The following is a 20,057-nucleotide window of genomic DNA, read 5'->3' as shown; positions in this document are numbered from 1 at the left end:
ACTATCCATTGCAAAGCACACATGTTGATGACAGGCTTTTGTCAAGGAGGTTGGGAATAAACTGCTCTAGCAGAATGCTACTCTTCCTGTCACCAAATAAAACCTCCTTAATAAAAGAATCTTCCTCCCTAATACTTGTAACCTACTGCAATATATAACAGCTAGAAAAGCTCCTCATGGACTATGCTTCCAATGCAGCGTGTGCTTTCAGCACTTTAAATGTCTGTCATCTTGAGATATACCTTTCATGTATCCCTAAAGCAATAATAGGTTGAGAAGTGTTTGCTTTACTCTGTCTCCTTTTCACAGTTATTCTGAGTGTTCTTTGGTTTGTATTTCTATTTGTCAGCAGTATCAGCCACTAAAAGCAGAAAGAATGGCCCCATACCCCAAAGCCATTCTTTATATCTTCTCCCATCCTCCAGAGCACAGCTGCAGAATCTGTCTCAAACACACTAATCCTGAAAATCTGTACACTTGGTTTACAGTATTCTCTTGCATAACCATCTTCAATCTGCTTTTTTCTCACCACAAAAATACAATCAACTCCTAATATAATTTAATTTCATTACTCAACTCTTTCTGTGCATACACGCACATGGGGAACTCTCCAGATGTCTGCATTCCTTCCTGCTTCCCAAGGTGGCTGTCCTGCTTCCCAAGAAGGCCAGGATCAGACTCAATTTCTCACCAACATGGGCCAGGAAAGACAAGTATGGCAGATGGATTACTGAGGTTCAAACAGCGCTGCTTTAGCACTCACACTTCCAGTTCCACCTTCTATGCACCAGTGCAAGGACTGATTTCCCTACATCCCAGCCCAAATGAAATTCCCTGGAGAAATTTGGGGGCAAGAAGCCATTGCAGCTAGCAAAACTGAAAAACTGACTAATTTGACTGTAGCAAAGTAGTTCATAAGAAGTCCCCATTACATTTAACACACAAGCACAGTTCCACTCCGTGTATCCCATGAAGAGTCTTCAGGGGAAAAAAGCAGAATGAATACCAAAGCCTGAGACAAGAGGCTAACAGGCAGCCCAGGCTCAGCCTCATCCAGCCAGCACACTGCCAAGGAGACTGATGCCCCAACAACCTATCTGAAACAGCCACACATACAAATCCATACTCCGGGATTAAAGAGAGCATATAAGCAGAGGCTCTATTAAGTCAACCATAAGCATGTTAATATTCTACACAAGAAACACTAGAAAACATGCACACAGTCCCTTAGAAGTTTCACCATTACAAGGTGAATTACTGAGAATTAACTTCGGAATAGATTAAGCACAACTGTTCTAAACAGGTGGCTCAGATCCTGCTAAAGATCCAGCTGGTATTACAGAGGAGACAGGACTGCTGGTCTGGAGCTATGAGGAAAAGCCTTCTCTGCACTCTGTGTAACAAGCCTGGAGTACTGTTTCCTCCTGTGCAAGGAACACTCCACATCTAAGAGGATAATGATTAACAGCCCAGATATTACATAGGTGTCAGGAAAGCAATTAACTTTGAATCAGGGAGAGGCCTGCAGACTGATTCAACAGACAGCTTTTGAATGCAGGGAAGGAGTAGGTGGGGAGAGAGTAGGCAGAATCAAAGCCCAAACACAAACAGCATCTCTTCTTATTCTAAAGTCACCATCAGAGACACAACAGAAGGTGAAACAACAAAGCATGACCTAAAAAATACGCCATGAAACTCCAGCTTTTTCAGAAGCACACAGGCTGTTGAACATGATAATATTTTGTGTACCCCAGCCATAAAACCTGCAGAGAGGTCAGGATGCACAGAGGAAATCATACAGACCACACAGGTGCAAACAAATATTGTGCCCTACCCAATGTTCGATTTTATGATAAATAGGATTTTGGATTTCTCATCCAAATTTTCAAAGAACTTAGTAAAGTACATTCCCACTCACTTAAAGGAAAGTTAACATTATTTGGGTAATGCTCTACTCAGTGTGTGCCCACGTTTCTGCTAAATGCACCAGTGATTTTTTTCCAAGAACACACCAGTCAATCATTACAAGAGGAAGGATCTGTGCTTTATTTCTCCTCCTAACAAAGAACAACACACAGGACAAAACCAGACCCAAGTACAAGCTCAAAATATTCTCACAGTGATTGAATTTTTGGGGTAAAACATCATAAATGCCTATGTGCAACATTTTAGCCTTTTCCACTTTATTTTCAGGATCCTGCAATTGCCCAAGTGGCTTTGGATTTCATTTGTACCAAGCTGTTCCAATGTGAATTGGACTGGTGAGGTCAGCAGCACCTATGATTAATGCAGGAGCAGGGAGTCTACCAGGCAAAAGACTTAGCTGAACTCCATAGTGAATAAAACCAGTCTTACCTTTTCCCCTCAGGCAGATTCCCCATTCCTGTGCTGACATAGCTACTACTGACCTCAACAGTCCAATAATCAAGGACCTGTGAACAAACAAAAAAGGTCACTTGTATGCAAACATCTGCTGAAGTGCATGCTTAAAGTACACACAGCTTTGGACTTATCCACTACTTCCTCCATGCTCAGCCTGTGGCAGTTTATCCACCACCACACTGCCTTCCTCAGATGTTAGACTCTCCACACTCTCCATCAGAGCTTCAACCAAAACTACAAAAAAATTAACTAACCAAATCAGAGAGCAAGAACTTAGTGGTGGGTCACTGTGATTTTTACCTCCTTAACCTCGTAAACAAAACTGCCCAGGTAGGCAGCTACAAGCAGAAAAGCTCAAAATAACAGGCAGAGCAGGCCTTCATACAACTAGGAACAGCAAATAAAGCACAATGACCTGAACCTTAAACATACAAAAAATGCCATAAGAATGGGTATTTCTTTCCTACTATCACCTACTGAAAAAAGGAGTACTAAATCTGATTTGAGTCCTCTGACTTTGGGATTCTGGTATACCATCCTCCACCAGCTATACAAGAATTTAGGCTCCCAGCTCTCCCTGCTCCTACTTGCACTCCAGTAAGATGTTCAAAAAGGCAGTAAAAATATTCCCTGGCTCTAACACCTCATGTAGGCTCTGTGCTCGTTATATTTCTAGATTGCTGAAGTTGCTCCAGCTTTCTTGTCATGGCTTTCATCATAATTTATTTAGTTATCTACCATTCTTCCTATAAAAATCTCATAAGTACTTTATTAAGTATATTTATTAGCATCAATAAAGAGGTTTTGCTTCTGAATTTATTTAGGCACTTTTAAGATAGTAGCTTTTTTTTTCCCTTTCATAAATCCTGGTAATTTTTACAATTGGAATTTGGACAATTTTTACAGCTGGAATGTGAAACCTATGCTACAAAAGCCTGAGAAAAAAATTGCAACATGCTCAGAAGTTACTTGTATTCAGCATCTAACTCTTCCTTAAAGAAATTATTGAATAATTATTGAATAAAAAATTATTGAATCCTGACTGCCTTCTAATTTCTGTGAGCTAACAACGGAGTAAATCAACAACTCTATTTTTTCCAGGTTAAGTACTGGAAGTTCCTCCAAGACTAGACCTGCAAAACCTAAAGGGTAATAGTGTTTGAATTTTCATAATATTAGTTAAAAACTCCAAAGAATCACAGATTCCAAGTATTTGTAGCACCACTACAAGCTTTGAACAAGAATGAATGGTAATTTAAGGGAGGAAATCAGAGGGATGCAAACAGGAGCTGCCCATCACCAGCTGGTCTGGTCTTGTTTTGGAAGCTAAACTGCACCACGAGGCATGAAAACAGGATGGCACCAGTGCTCCGCCCCTCTGCCTGCTCCTCTGGGCACAGCAGGTCTGCACTAGGGAAAAGGAGGAGTACTTCTAGATCTGCTCATCTCTTGCCCTCGGAAATGAGAGAAATGCAAAAGCAAGATCTGATGAACTGCAGAAGACAGCTCAAGGAAGGACATGAATCAAGGCAATTGCTATAGTATTCAAATACTACCAATATTTCACTTTTCTATTAGAAAAAATGTAATTGATGGCTTATGAACAATGGCACTGCTCTGACAGCAACGTATCAGTCCTAACAACATGCAGTTATTTAATGACACTAAGGTCACCTTCATGCTTTTATGACTCTGTACTTGAAGGAAAGAAGACAGCCAGAAAAGAACAAACGACCCAATGCAAAACTTTTGACATCCACCCATTTATTAGAAGTGTAGTCAGTTCAACATGGATTTAAAGTTCAAATTATTGGTGCCTTCAAGTAGGCCTAAGTTCAAAGTTCTCATCTGGTGAACCAAGAGCAGGAGCACTAAAACGACAAAAACATACCTAGAGAACTATCCAGTGTTACTAAGAAAGGAAGATTGGTCAAGTCTTTGTAGAGTTCTTGCACAGAAAATGTATTTAGGAGAAGGAACAGGAGAGAATTTCTTATGAGCAAACAGAAATTAAAAAGTTTCTTCCACTGGCACATACCAGCAATCAATTCAGTAGATGTTTCTCAGAGCAGCACACGCAGAACACATCCCTTATTTACAAGGCCATACACCCTACAGCATGGGCAATACAACCAGTGTAACCCCAGGCAGGTTCTTCTGCTCTTTCCAACTTAGAATGCATGCCCCTGTATTTCCAGAGAAAGGCAGCAAAGTAGAAGAGCTGTGGCTAAACACAAACACATATCTAATACTTCCAGCTGCTGGAAAACGATCTTTCTCCAAAGTGATTATATGCACAGACACTTAAAACCACAATCACTGGTTTTGCTTCCCTTTCAAGGGAAGCAACAGTACAGAAAACCATGTATATGAGGCTCCTAAATAAATGAAAAGGGAAACAAAAGGGCTGTTACTTCTTGTTTCTGCAGGTTAGCCTGCAGAAACTCCCACTTCTGGGAAAAGGCTTGAAAACTCTTGCCATAAAGCTTCCACTTATGGTACTAAGATTCTAGAACTATTTAATTTTGTCTAGACTATGAAAATATGAATGATGTCAAGGTAACTATAATTTTAGCTACACATTTTTGTTTACATAGCAAGTTCTCCACCATTTCTGGCATCTCCTGATTTTGTGTCTGTCATCTGGAGATTGACAACCACTTCTGCCTCAGAGACAACTGAGCATGCAGCTGTATGTGCTTGGCTGGCTGCTCATTAGATTAGAGAGCTCCTCAAAATCACCACTTGAGATGAGACTTGTGGAACTCAGACCTTCCCAAACACAGTGTTGAAAAGAGACTAGAAAGTTCTAGAACTGATGCTTGAAGCAATTGTCACAGGCCTTCGGGGAGAAGAAAGGGTATCCTTACTTCTCCCTGAAGACTGTTCAGCCTTGCAGTGTCTGACAGCCCATGTGCTAAAAGCATCAGGTATTCCTGTGGTTCTCCGCACTGCCTGGAAAATTTTTTTGGCTGGAAGTTATCTTGTCACTCAGGAGTTGAAGCAGAGTATGCTTGTTGCTGTAGAACACTCACAAAGGATGAACCCTAAGGTCAGTGCCAGGTGGTCCTGGAAAACATCAGCTCTTAATGAGAACCAAGAAGCCATTCAGATTAGCCAGAGGACAAACCTCCTCCAGAGAGCTGCTCCCTTGCTGAATTACACTGTAAAAATCAAGGAGGAGCGTGGAAGGAAAGTTCAGGCAGAGAAGCTGGGCTGACAGCTCCTGAATACACACAACTAAAAAACCCATATACAGAGTGGGGGGAAACCCCTGAGTGACAACTAAAGGACAAGCCCAACGTAAAGGCAGAAAGTTGCATTTATCAATAAACACACACCTCTTTTTTTATTTATTAAATTTACACAACTGCTTCAGTGTCTGAGCTCACTAGCACACACCCATATGAAATGATGGCAGAAGTCCAAAGAAAGTCAAGCCAGGTGCAATCCCTAGGGCACACGTGGACTTCAAACAAGAATCTGCAGTTTGAAAGGAACACAAAAGGAGGTCTGTCCCCAACTGCAGAAGAGGCAGACACCCTTACTGTTCAGCTGAGTAAGAGACCAAACCTAGAGGGAACACATTGGCCAACCCCATGGCTGAAAGTGTGTTGTGGCCCATCCACAGCCAGCTAGATGGGGGGGAGAGGGCTCTGGGGTCACTGTGTGGCATTTCATCTGTGCCAGCAGCATGTCTGGAAGGGACTTGTGAAGGAAGGAGGGACAGACTGTCTGAGCTAAGAAACTTAAGTTCAGTGACTGGGTAGATAAAAAGCCAAAATAAGAAACCACCTATGAAAAATCCCCTTCAGAACATGCATTTACTTTGAATAAATCCTTTACAAAACCAGTCTAAATGTGACAACAAATCAGAGGAAGATCAGAAATGGAAAGAACAGGAAAGTGTGCTTTTAAACCTTCATTTCCACAACTATCATGTGCAAAATACATTTTAGAAGAGTTTGCACCTAAGTTGCATTAAAAGACTTACAGAGTTTAGCTAAAGTAATCAAATGGCTCCAGACTTATTCAGAGCCATGTTACACAAGATCTCTACAACAGAGTTAACAATTGCTTCTCTTGATACTTGTTCACAGGCATAATCATTGCAAAGAAAAGCCCAAAGATGGAACTCTGCCCTCCTGATGTGCATCAGTCACTGGTTTCAGGCTTCCAGCAGCTCAGCACAGACCCATGCTCTTCACAAGCTTCACACCAGAAACACTGATTGTACAGGTCAGGTGTGAAAGCCCACTGATGAAGACCCATAAAGCAATTTTGCAAACAAAGCTATTCATCAGGCCCATTATACCTCTGTGGTGCCAGCATGCCACACAGCCACAGTTTTTCACTTTGACTCCAACCATATTAAGTAAAAATCACCAATTTTCAGGACTTCTGTAGGACTTGCAACCCAAAACCTTGCCATATTTCAATGTAATAATCCCTAAGAGTCTTAAAATACTACTTTTAAAAGAAATTAATGTATTTTAAAATAGGATATATTCTATAAAACTTCACTTAAAAGCATAAATCTGCTGTAATTAATCATGAAGTCTACTGATAATGAGATAAGGAAAAACATAATTTAAAAGATCTCTTCTTTTCAGCACCTCCTTTTCAGTGATTCATTTTTTTCATTGCTTCTCAGGATACAATTGGCAAAGTACAGACTAGCATGCTCAGACAAAAATTAAGTGCCAGTTCTGACAGTGCACAGCACGAGACAGCAGCCAGCACCTCAAATGTGCTGCCTGGACTGTCCTCAGATATCCTGACTTGTGACTCTGCTGACAGGACTGCTGCAAACTTCAGCCAGACAAGTCACTCAGACCCAAGAGCTCCAGCTGAACAATTTGCTGTCTCTAAATTCACAGTAAGTGCATGCCACTGGTCTCCTGTTCCTGTAGCAAACAAAGCATTCTGAAAATAAGCCCACCTACAGTGCCCACATGAATTTTTCAAGGTAAGAAAACACTCGTGTTTTTTTGCTTCCTTCAAGTTGCCTTTTTATCAGGAGTAAGAAGACCATAATTTCAATTTTATGTCATCTATGAAATGGATGCTTTCTATATTTTTCCAAAATAAACAAAGATACTTATAATCCAACAGGGATTGTTTTAATAGAACAGTTTGACCAAGTACAGGGAAAATTATCTTAGAAAAATTCCCATGTTTTAAAGACAGAAAACAAATTCAAGGTGTATGAACTATGGGAATTAATTTCTTTCTTAAGTTAATTTTAAAAAAATAGCAAAAAGGCCAAAACAGCTCCCTTATGACTTTAAGGAGTGTCCAGAAGAATCAAAAATCCAAAAATTCTCTTAGATAATTTTGTGTACTTAATATTTTATTCTGAAATAGTCACTGAATATAAGGTAGCAACTTTCCTGTGCAAATTGCTGCTTTTTGTATTATACCATCAGACAAAACATTAATGTCAGTGCTTATTGACGTGACAGTGAACTGAGCATAGAACTGTGTATCCTGTCCAAGGCACACAAAACTAGAGGACTTCAAAAGATACAGTTTTTAATCTTAAATTAATCCTGGTACCCTGAAAGATTTCAGCTCCAATCAGAAGCCAATGTATCCTTCCAGATGCTCAAGAATAGATTAAGCTCTTAAGATAGAGAGATTCAATCCTGAGCACACGCAGTCATGTCAGTACCTTTAGGTCCTGGAAGCTTGGGTGACCATCTGTGGGCAGTGACAGCACAAGAATCAATTGCAACAACCCAGAAATTTGTCTCTCCATCCCTACTGCCAGCTTATACTAACAAACCACTGTCTCCAGAGGTAAAAATAGCCTATGAAGCTCTGGACTGAAAATTACAAGCATCTGTCAGAAGCAGCACAGCATATTTGGGGATTGAGGGTGACTCCAAAGTGTACCAAGGTATAAACTCCTTTTAAAAAAGCTGGTGGACACTCAGTTATAAAAACAGACTGAAGCTTCAGAGCTTCCCACATCAGATTGCTGAGACAGGATGAGAAAATTAATCTGGTTCTCCAAGATAAAAATACACTGAAAAATACCTGGAAAAGCTCAGTCATATTAAAAAAAAAAAAAAGGAACCCCCCAAAAAAACCTAGTAATAAAAACCAGCACACATACCCTAACCTTTCACAGGCAACATGCCATACCACTTATTTTCTAGTATTTCCACAGCATATCTAGTAGTCAAGATTATATGGCAGACCTTTATTTAACTACTTCAAATATCATACAGAGTTTGTAGTACACAATGCAAGTCCTTTGGATAAATTTGGTTATTTTTGTCATTTGGCATTGAACCTTATTGTCAATAGAAGCCAACCCCACCAGGGGAGCCACAACCATATGCCAGAACTTTTCACTCCTGCCTAATTCTGTATACAGTCTTGCTTCCTCTGCTCAGAAAATGACCTACATATGTAGTCAAAAGATGCTACCAGCAGCACTACATATGTCAGATTCAAATACAGCCTTTAAAAAAAATACTAGAGACATTTTGAGCACAAAGCAAGCAGTGAGCATTAGGCTTACATTGCTTAGAAACCTCATGTACGAGAGACAGGAAGATAAGGCACCTAACCAGACAGGTCCCCATTGCACTGCAGACTCACTAACACACGCATACTGTAATCCTAGTAACTCTGCTTTCATGGGAGCTTGGGTAATGTGTGCATTAAGTAATGCCTAAGCCACACATTCAGCAAGAAAACAAAACCCTGAAAAGCTGATCATTAATTGAGCACCATTTATTCTGCATGCCAAACAAGACAGGAGTATCTAATTATCCAGCTAATGATTGTACATCAAGACAGAGATCAGCTAAGGAGGAGCAAGCTTAATGCTGTCACTTCCTGAACCCTGCTCAAACTGCTTTCCTTCCACAGGTGGTACGCAAGTGCTCTTGAAAAAGTAACCTGAACAGCTGAAGCACCATGCCAACACCCACCTACACCAGCTGTAAGCTCAAAACCTTCAGCATCCCCAGATGACAGGAGGATAAACAACTCCCACTGCAGACAGACAAGCTGTTGGCAAACCATGGCCAATGGGTTCAGGTAAATTAGGACACTGGACTGATCACAGCCTAAGAAAGAAGTGATTCTGCAAACATGGCTGTTTATTATTATCCTCTCTGGTCTCTGGTTTAGCCCCAGTGATTACTCTTCCCACTCTTTGCCTTCCTTCTCAAGACAGCAAGTTTTCAGTAGAAATAACTCTCATCTCCAGTCACGCCTGGTTCTTGCTTTTATTGTTTCAGTTTTGGCCTGACCTCAGGCTTTGGGACAGACCAAATACGAGCCAAGTGAAGAATCCAGCTTTCCTGTCAAGCACAGCAGCCAAACTACAGCAGCCAACACAACAGGAGGAGGCCTTCACCATTATCAGATGCCAAAGGTCCAAACACACTTTGTACCAGTGACTCCTTTACCTAGCCATGATCACAATAAGTGTTACCAAGCACATGCAATCCAATTTCCTAAATGTTTGGATTTTGCCCCCATTTGCTGTAATGAATATCTGTCCAAGTGTTGCATTCTTGACATCTGGCTCAGACAAATTCCTAAAGAGTCCAGGGCACCAGAAGTGCTTGGAAATGGGCAGGTGGGAGGGAATAACAGCCATAACCTTGTTCTTAAGCCATTTAGTCTGGAACTGTCATGAACTATGCATTTAGAAACTGAGATCTGAAAATATCTAAGGACATTCTAAGCTCATGCTGAACATGTTTTCCCTTTTTATGAATTCTCTGTATTTTGTATTAATACTGTGGGAAGTGGGACAGAAAGGGAACATAACTGTTTCCACCACAAAAATCTATTCAACATTTACAATAAAAGAAGTTTTAGGCTTGTCCTTGAGAGAAAGTCTTTATTTCCAGAAACATCTCATTCTGTAATGGCTGTAGACAAAGGACAGTTTTTCCATCTCAAAACAGCTCTAAAGAAAATGGTAAAAAATGGACAAGACAGGCAAATGAGAGATGTTCCTCATTTCAGCATACATCCTCTGGTTTTCATCCTTGAAAGTTTAACTTTATTCCTTTATAAATCACAGTCACAAGAAAAATAGCCATTTTCTCACACAGACAAAATTAACACTGATCTATCCTGCAACCAGCAAGGGCAGAAGGAACATCACCACATCTGCTTTTACAGCACCACAGTACTGATCATAACACAGTAATTCACTTAGTAAATGCAAAAACATCCACATATATCTGGAGATCTTTTGATGGGCAATTTGCAGAGAGCTACAGGAAAGATACCTAAGAAATTTATAAAATTATACACAGTTAAGAAGTTTTTTACTGGTTTTCAGGTAGGAAAGCATTTGTAACACTACAGCACTGCACCCTCACATTTTAGCAGTTTGTATTACTGCTGAAATGTCACACTACTAAACAGACTTCTCACACCAACACTAGGAAGCTCTGGCCCACTTTGGGCAGTAAAATGATAGTCAGAATTCTTCAAGAAATGAAAGGGAAGAAAAAACTTCCACCAATTTCTAACGCCTTCATGAAATTATCCAGGCTCCCTCTGGTGGGGGATTTAATGTAGAAACTGTTCTAGTTTGTTATATGAGAACAGCTTTGAACCACAACAGGTTTTTTCTTTTGTAAAACAAACTGTGTTACGACTGGACTCTGCAATTCCTGGAGTTTCTTGTCATGCTTCAGTCACAGCAATCTGAGGTAAAGCTTTGTTTCTGGCCCTAAGCTACATCACATAAAGAAGAGCAGTCAGTGATTAAAAAAAAAAAGCAAAAACATCACATTTTTAAAACACAAATTATTGTCTTTGTGCTCCAAAATCCTCAGAACATTTCTCCTTTCTTACTTCAGCTCTCCAGAGTCCCAACAGAACCACAACTCTGACCCTGATGTGGACAGAGGCCAAAGAAAGATTGCTCTCCCCAGGGCACACAAGAGATCCAGGGCTCCTAGTTTTCATTTCTGGTTATTTATTGATTATATTAAGTCCCAGGTCTCATATCTCGCCAACAATTTGAATAGCACTTATTGGCACTACTGTCAGACAATTCCAATATGTCTATGTATCTCTCTAAGAAACACACACACAGAAGTCAAGCAAACCATCCATCCATTTCATTTCTCTACAGCCCCTAAAGTTGTCATTGCAATCAGTTACAGTAAAGGAACATGACAAGCTTTACAAACACAGAAAGACATCACATTTGGTATTTTTGTTATCTACCACTAAATATATGTACTACACCTTGCCATCAAAATTCCTGTTACCCGTGCAATCTCACAGTCAAATTTAGTTTTGCCTCCTGAACTCTATGACCAATATTATCAACATTCTGCAGTCTGAAATCTTGAAAAGACAGCAAACATGCAGAGAGGTAGCATTCAAAAGAAAAAAATAAAAAAAGAACCATCCAACTTGAAGTAGGAAAACTGCAACCCAAAGATGTTTGTGTATGGGAAAACCAGCATGAGCCCTTTCATGGATGGAGACAATTTTATTTCCGACAGCCCTTATTATGACTCACTAACTTTTCTTCCTTAATAAGGCCACGATTTGCATCAGAGAAAGTGTGTCTATAACAAGCCCGAGGACTCAGGAAATTATCCGATGGCTAAAAAACATAACTTTTCTACACAGATGAAAACAATCTTAGTTCTCAATTTGTCCTTGTGCTTTCAGATAGAAAGGGATGCAAGATTATACCTACTATAGTCCAAGAACTCTGATTAACCTCTTACAGCCCATCTCAGATGATGAGTATAATTCAATTACTGCCAGACAGGATGGCAGCTGAAGCTGAAGAGCAACTCAAACTTGAAGGCTATTTAGGATACAGTCAGCACAAAAACCAGTCTCATAGGTCAGAGAAAACAGTCCTCATCACTGCAAGTTCCTTGGGACAACTACAAAGTTTTACGAGAACCCACTGCTTGCAGTCCATATAGGAAGGCAAATAAAGAGCAGCAATTCACGTTCAGTATATCATTAATGAAATCCAAAGCCTTCCAAAGCAAGCGTTAACTTATTCAGACCAGGGAGATTTACCACCTTATTTTGCCCCGGAGGCATTCCTTCAGTGCCCAAGTGCAGCTACGCGGGGAGTAGAGAGGTATTCACAGTTCAGAAAGCCAGGCATGATCTCCTCGCCCCGACTTCCCAGAGCCCCCTCAAATGCACGAGCCTGCGGCGTGCGGTGCCGACTCTGGCAGACCACCCTAAACATGAACCCGCAGAAAGGATGCGAGACCATTCCCCTCGTACAGAAAACAGGCAACTCTCCCAGCAACGGGGCAGGACTACACCACCTGTAATAAAAGCGAAGAGGGCAAGCACACACACCCCGTCCCCTTGCACACCGCGCTGCCACGGCCATGGGACCCCGCCCCGGACCTCGCTCAGCCAAGCGCTCCCCTCGCCAGCTCCCCAGCCTTGGGCACTCCGGCACTACTCCGCCCTCTGCTTCACCGCAAGGCGTTTGCGGGCGTGCAGGGACGGGCGATTCCCGGCTCGGCTAAACCTGCCCCGGGGGAGCGCTGCCCCCGCCGGGCAAGAGCCGGGTCCCCGCGGGAGAGGGAGCCGGGCGGGCGGTGCGGCACTCACCGATGCCCAGCCCCACCACCACGCGTCCCGCCAGCAGCGTCTCCTTGTCGCGGGCGGCGGCCAGCACGCCGGACCCCGCCGTGAAGAGGCCGCTGGCCAGCAGGATGCAGGGCCGCCGGCCGCACAGCCCGTTCAGGACGCCGCCGGCCAGGGCGGACAGGGCGGCGGCGCCCACCGTGCTGGAGACGAGCAGCTCCTGCCAGAGCGCGTCCAGGTTGAGCTCCCTCTTGAGGAGGAGCAGCGCCCCCGACACCACGCCGGTGTCGTAGCCGAAGAGGAAGCCCCCCAAGGCGGAGAAGACCGACACCACGTAGACGAAGCCGGGGGTCTCGTCCTGCTGGAACTGGCGCCGCGCCGCCCGCTCCAGCTCTGCGCCCGACGCCGCGCTGTTGAGGCTGGAACAGGACTCGGCGGCGATGAGGCTCCGCTCGCCCGCCGCCGCGCCCGAGCCGGCGGACCCGTCCGCCTGCCGCCGCCTCTTCTCGCCCATCAGGTTGCTCAGGCTCCGCAGCGTGTACTCCACATTATCGCTGGCCTTGCGGGACATGGGACGGCCGCGGCGGCTCCCGCCCCGACCGGGGGAGGGCAGGGGGCTGAGGCGGGCGGCTGCCGGGCTACTCAGACTAGGGCGGCGGGGCTGCCGCTGCTGCCGACGCTGCCCGTCCTCAGCGCGCCCGCCCCTCTCGGGCCGCGCTCAGCTGGGTCGCATCGTCCCCCCGCCGCCGGGCGGACTTGAGGGGAAGTTGCCGCCGCTCCCAGCGCCCGGGCGGAGCTGGAGGCGGCCGCCCCCCCGCCGCTCGCGGTACGGGGCAGGCGCGGCCCGGAGCGCCTGCGCACGGAGCGCCCCCGCCGCGCTCGCTCGCGGGGCTGGCGATGGGCGCTGGGGCCGGGAAGGAAGTCGGGATGGAAGCCGGGAAGGGAGCCCTGGGCGGGTGGGTGCCACGCAAGCCCGGGGGCCGGTCCCCGAGCCCGCGGAGCTGTTCCCGCTGGCGGCCCCCGTCTGCACGAGGTGCAGGGGCCGCCAGCCGGGGCTGCCCGCCTGCCCCCGCGCGGTTTCCGCACTGCCTGGGGAGCGCCGTCCGGGTGCCGGGCGCGCGTAAGGATCGCAGTTGATTTAATAACTGGATCGTTTGAACGGAGACAGCGATCCGCGTTTGTCATTCTCTGAAGCACAGGGCGACACTGGCTGGGCACGGAAGTAGCGGGTTTTCACTGCTGGGATCTCCGGGCTCTCTGAGTCCAGTGGCGGGGACCATTTCAGATCGTTGGTGTCGATTGATTGTCCCGACCTCCCCTGCTCTTCCTCTTTTCGGGGTGTTGAACAGGAAGGGCCCTGGGGCTCCGAAAAGCCCTTGGCGGTCGCTGGCTCTGAGGGAGCCCGCCCGGCCGCCCCCGTCGCTGCCGCTGTGCGGGGAGCTGGGGCCGCGCTGCTGCCAGAGCGGGGCCAGAGCCCCGAAACCACCTGCCCTGGGACCCCTCGCTGCCTGGAGACGCTGAAAACCCCCCTGGTTTTCCTGGTGTTCCTGTGTAACCGGCTCTAGGTTACTCCACCTGCCCTGGGACCCCTCGCTGCCTGGAGACGCTGAAAACCCCCCTGGTTTTCCTGGTGTGTTCCTGTGTAACCGGCTCTAGGTAACCCTGTCTTAGCAGAGGCGTTGAATGATCTCCAGAGGTCCCTTCCAGCCCCAACAACTCTGCGATTCTGTTCCAAATAAAAAGGGAAAATGCCAGCTGTTGTTCAGAGGGGGACAGGTGTCTTACCATGTAGGAGCAGAGTCTGGAGCTTGTTCTCGTGTTCGAGAAGTAGAGCATTGTGTTTTGCTAATTCCACCTTTAAACAGTGGTTTTGGGGATTTTTCACCGAGATGCAGAGCCTGGCGGATCCTGTCAGCAGGGAGAGGTGCCCAGCTCCAGGAGGACCCAGGCAAGCATTATGGCAGTGTGCATAGAAGGGCCTTCCAGATGCAATGCATTTTTTAGGAAATGTCATCACAATATTATAATTTGTACTTCTTGTATATTGGCACGTATATGGATATAACAAAATTTTTCCTTCTGACTTAACTGTCTTCTGTAGAGATTCTCATAATGAGGCCAGCCAGTACCCAGAGAATTTTGGTAATTAGCTGGATCAATTACCAGCCCACACCCTGTGAGCAGTACTAGTCATAGCCATGTGAATTTAAAAATTAGAAGAGGGAGCAAAGTCCAACATGGCCAGCTGCACACAGCCTCTTTGGTGATTTGCCTCTGCCTCAAAGCAAGCTGTGACATACTGATACTGGTCCAGATAATACCAACTAAATATAATACTGAGCTGTAGTTACAAAAATGAATTATAGTAGAGTATAATAATGTCTATATAGATAATCCAGTTAGAGACATATGTGACAGTGGATTTCTAAATACAATAGGTCAGCTCGCATGTTTGAGCATGGGAGAAGCCTGAACTAGATAATAATTAAATGCATGTTAACATTCAGTTATTTTTAGTCAATATTTGGGTAATGGTATGATTGGCACAAGGCATTCCTTCTTTTGGTAAAGACCAATAGGGGCCAACCCAGTACTAAATCAAGAAACAGTTCCAGGTTCTAGCATCAGGAATGAAGTTATCACAGGATCACAGAATGTGCTGAGCTGGGAGGGACACGCCAGGATCATGAAGCCCAACTCCCAGCCCTGCACAGCACCATTCCCAAGAGTCACACCATGTGCCCGAGAGCATTGTCCAAACGCTCCTTGAACTCTGTCAGGCTGGCACTGTGACCACTGCCCTGGGGAGCTGTTCCAGTGCCCAACCACCCTCTGGGGTAAAAACCTTTTTCCAATATCCTAAACCTCCCCTGCACAACTTCAGGCCACTCCCTCAGCTCCTGTCACTGTCACCACAGAGCAGAGATCAGTGCCTGCCCCTCCTCTTCCCCTCATGAGGAAGTTGTAACTGCAGTGAGGTCTCCCCTCAGCCTCCTCCAGGCTGAACAGACCAAGTGACCTCAGCCACTGCTCACATGGCTTCTCCTTAAGGTCCTTCACCATCTTTAGACACTCTCTAATAGTTCAATGTCTTTTTTATATTGTGGGGCCCAAAGTGGCCCCCAGCACTCGAGATGAGGCTGCCCCAGTGCAGAGCAGAGCAGGACAATCCCCTCCCTTGCCCAGCTGGTGCTGCTGTGCCTGATGCCCCCTGGGCATGGGCCTGGCCCTCCTGGCTGCCAGGGAGTGCTAAGTCATATTCAACTTTCCACTGACCAGGATCCCCCAGTCCTTTTCTGTGGCACTGCTCTCCAGCCTCTCATTCTCCAGTCTGTCCATACATCCAGGGTTGCCCCATCCGAGGTGCAGAATCTGGTACTTTCCCTGGTTGAACTGCTGAATGCTGGACATTTTGTCCAGAAGGATATTATGAGAGACAGTATCAAAAGCTTTACTGAAATCCAAAAAGTTTACATCAACCATCTTCCCTTGATCCAATAGGTGGGCTACCAGGAACTGTCCCCTCAGGTCCAGCAGCTCTCCATGAGCAGACTGGCTTACATTTCTACAGCACAAGCAGGAGGGAAGCTGCAATCTTCCAGAAGTCTCCAGACTTGCCTAACAAGCACAACACTCACTAGGTTTTTTTATTATGTAAGCCCCAAATAAAAATGTGGGACACAGTGCATGAAACAGAAAACGTTCACACCAAATCCCTCGCCAGCTAGAAGGAATGCTTTTACAGAATACTGTCACAACAGCTGGCTGTCACAAAAACAACCTGTCTTTTTAATAGCCACCGCAGATGCTGGAGGCATTCTGTGTGTTGCAGTTAATAGAGACTCAAGAGAGCTAACAAAAAGCTTTTATTTTTTTTCAATTGATGGCCCAACACAAGCACAAACAGACATAATTTCTCATCAGATCATGCTGTCAAGATTCTCTCTTAAAAGGATCCCCTGAAGAAAGACAAAAAAAAAGTTCAGCTGTGAGATGCATTACAGAGAAGACTGACTTCATGAGAAAGATGGAGGATTTGTTTGGTTTGTAGATTTTCATTATTGAGATCATCTCTCTATAGTACTGCATTTCATGATAAAAGCTGACTTATAAATTATTTCACATTAATTGAAAATGCAGTAGGTATGATCAGTAATCTAAAACAGGACATCAGATTCAAAGAAGGATTTGAGTGGATTTTAGGTATGATGTTATGCTTTCAAGAGATTGAATATTTAATTGAAACACTGTTTAGATTCACAGCACTTTCTCATTGTCTCGTTAAGGTGTGTTTGCACAATTGTTTGCCAGGATGTTGTGAAGTAGATCAAAGAACTTGTCCAGCTTTCAAAAGCTCAGTTTTGCGTTTCATAAAGAGCAGGAATAATCACAAGATTTTACTGTTTTTATGTTGTTGATACATGGCATACATCAGAAAATGTCTTCCAGAAAATTACTGAAGACTTTTTACGTGTGCCCAGAACTCTGCCAGACCAGAACAGGGGAGTAAGCTCCTGTCTTTGCAGACACTCATAAGTGGGTGGATGAGTGCTGAAATCTCCAGCCAAGATTCACAGAGATGCTCTCGGTCTGTTGTGTGATAGTCTGGTGGCCAGTAGCCTCACCCAGCAAGTGGGAGGCCAGATTCATGGATTTGCTTCAGGCCAGGAGTCAGGACCCAGGAAATCTCTTTCTCACCTCTCAAGAAGATTATAGGTTCAATAGGGAAAAGATGGATTCTTAAAGGAAATTGGGATGATGTGCAGACAAGAATGTAAGAGCTGTGGGGCTAGACAGACAGTGAGGCAGAAAATTATGTGATTCTGTGGCAAAAGAAGGTCACCTTTATCAATGATGGTTATATTATTTAAGTAAAACTAGTTTCACAAAAAAAAAGAGAGACTACAAGGAGCAAATCCTCAAACCAAGAATTCTTCCCATCTCTGTTGGTACTGTGGGAGTGGGCATGAGGTCTTTAGCCTCATGTGGGTTTCAGCAATACACTGTCCAACCCCTTTTGATTTTCGGCTCATAATTTCTTGTTTGTTACTGTTATGATGACTTAAACTCTGATACTGCTTTGATAGTCAATTATTTTGCCACAATATTTTGCCAAACAGAGTTGCTGTATGAGTTGAGAAATACTACTGTGCTGGGCTGAGGGAAATCACCTAGCTGAATATGCAAAAAATATATCAGCAAATACAGCTTATAACAGCAGCTTATATAATGTCTGAAACCTTGGAAAAGCAATGACATAACCTTTTCTTACAAGTTAAGTTTGCTTGAAGTCTCAAGGTTCATAAACCTCTTTTGTACATAGAATTTTACATTATCAGTGTGTCATGGTGGGGTACAACTTTTTACTAAGATTATTTCTTCCTGCTAAGAAGACACAAACCCTGACCCATGATCACACCAGTTTGTTGAGTTTTTAGGTATGTAGGGGTAATATAACATTGAGACTGTAAGGAATTCTCTAAAAGAGGAAAACAGGATCTGAAAATAGTTTAGAAACTATTTGAAATAATCAGTGTATTGCTATAAGACTTCCTTTTATTCCAGACTTCATCCTACTACCATGTTGTTTGGTCTCTTTGGAAAGAAGACACTTTCAGGTACATTCTATAGTTTGCTGGTCCCCATATAACATTCCTTCTCCAGCCATTTTCTCTATCTTGACAGAGTCATTCATTTATCTGAATGTGCCTGTCTCTGAGTTCTCAATACAGTTTAGTTGTTTGTAATCCTTCCAATGTTTGATTTGGGTTCTCATTTATATGTACAGATCCTGATTAGATCCTTCTCCAGTATCTCAACACAAGTCATCTCTCATATACCCAACCTCTCCCTGACTGGATGCTGCTATATGGTTCTCTTATTCCTAAGTGTCCTGGTCTGCAGTGAGACTTTTAGCCTGTTGTTTACCTCCTACTGCAGTTATCTGAAGCTGTAAACTGGGACATCACTATTGACCTCCTCTGTAAAATCCTTTCAAAATGAAAGTAGCATCAGAATTTATAAATAAGGAGTGTACTGGCGCCATGTATTTAATCCTACTGGTCAAGTGTTAAGAGACAAATTGCTTAAAAAATAGGAAGAGTTACAACCCTTAGCACTGGAGAAGGGTATGGATGATGGCTGATAGCAGAAAGAGGCTGACAAACTGGGAGATGAAGCATTCTTTGCCTGACAGACTGGCACAGTACAGCTAAGGCTGCTAAGACATCACATCACAGGCTGTTTCAATCACAGGTAACTTTACCAAAGTAACCATCTGAGCTCACAGTTTGCATAATTTCACTCTCTTTCTTTCTATAAATATGAATTCCAGCAAATCCACTTCAGTCCTATTGAAAATGCAATTGTAAGAAGCACATTTCTCTATTTTTAAAATATAAAACTTTTTGTGCTTTAGAGCAGGGACTCAGTTTTTGGCAGGAGAACAGTTCCTTTCTGGCTTTCCTTTGGCTGTCAAAAGGAAGATTTAAAGAGATTTGACTGAAACAGTCTCTGGTACAGGCAGCAGCAACACATGTGAAAACGTGCTGCTAAATCCAGTGTGCCCCAATGGCTGTGTCTGCAGCCATGAAATGGAGAGTTGTGCACTGTTATCTGTGCAGGTGTCCAGGGGTGAGGGTCAGGCTGTGCATTTAAATACATTGCTCTAAAATTCAGGGCCCAACACATGCTAAAAGCCAGTGGCAGTGCAGAATGGGGAGTGGGGGTGGAGTGGGATGCAGACTTTTATCATTGCACAATTTGGATTTTTTACATTTGTGTACTTGCAAAGATGCTTTGCCAGTTTACAATCCTTATGAGGTCATTATTACCCTGTAAAAGTTATAATTACTTAGTTACAACATCTGGCAGCATGAGACTCAAGGACTTGGCACAACACTACCCGTGAGATTCCAGGGGTACCAGTAATGCTCTTCATACACTGTATCTTCAAACAGATGTACGCCCACACAGAGCTGCTTCTCTGCCAAACAAAAACCTCCTCAAGTGCTGAAGGTAAGCCCAGAATAACAACAGGCTCTCAGTCAGTTCAGATTTCTGGAAACAGAGTAATGCTCTATTCCAGCACACACCTAGCATCT

At 44.1% G+C, this 20,057-nt stretch overlaps 1 protein-coding gene across 3 annotated transcripts in view; it reads right to left on the bottom strand.

Moving 5' to 3' along the window:
* Positions 1-13,739, bottom strand: part of SLC2A13 (solute carrier family 2 member 13) — a 153,765-nt gene extending 140,026 nt beyond the window's left edge. For all 3 annotated transcript variants that reach the window (XM_039700496.1, XM_039700497.1, XM_039700495.1), the window contains exon 1: positions 12,979-13,739. In XM_039700496.1, the coding sequence (XP_039556430.1) occupies positions 12,979-13,525 (547 nt within the window). In that variant the 5' untranslated portion in view covers positions 13,526-13,739. The remainder of the gene's footprint in view (positions 1-12,978) is intronic.
* Positions 13,740-20,057: the final 6,318 nt, after the last annotated feature.

Source organism: Passer montanus, unplaced genomic scaffold, assembly GCF_014805655.1.
Source record: "Passer montanus isolate IOZ18808 unplaced genomic scaffold, ASM1480565v1 scaffold141, whole genome shotgun sequence".
Taxonomy (NCBI): domain Eukaryota; kingdom Metazoa; phylum Chordata; class Aves; order Passeriformes; family Passeridae; genus Passer; species Passer montanus.
Note: the sequence above shows the minus strand (reverse complement) of the source record. Positions and strands in the feature narration are given on the sequence as shown.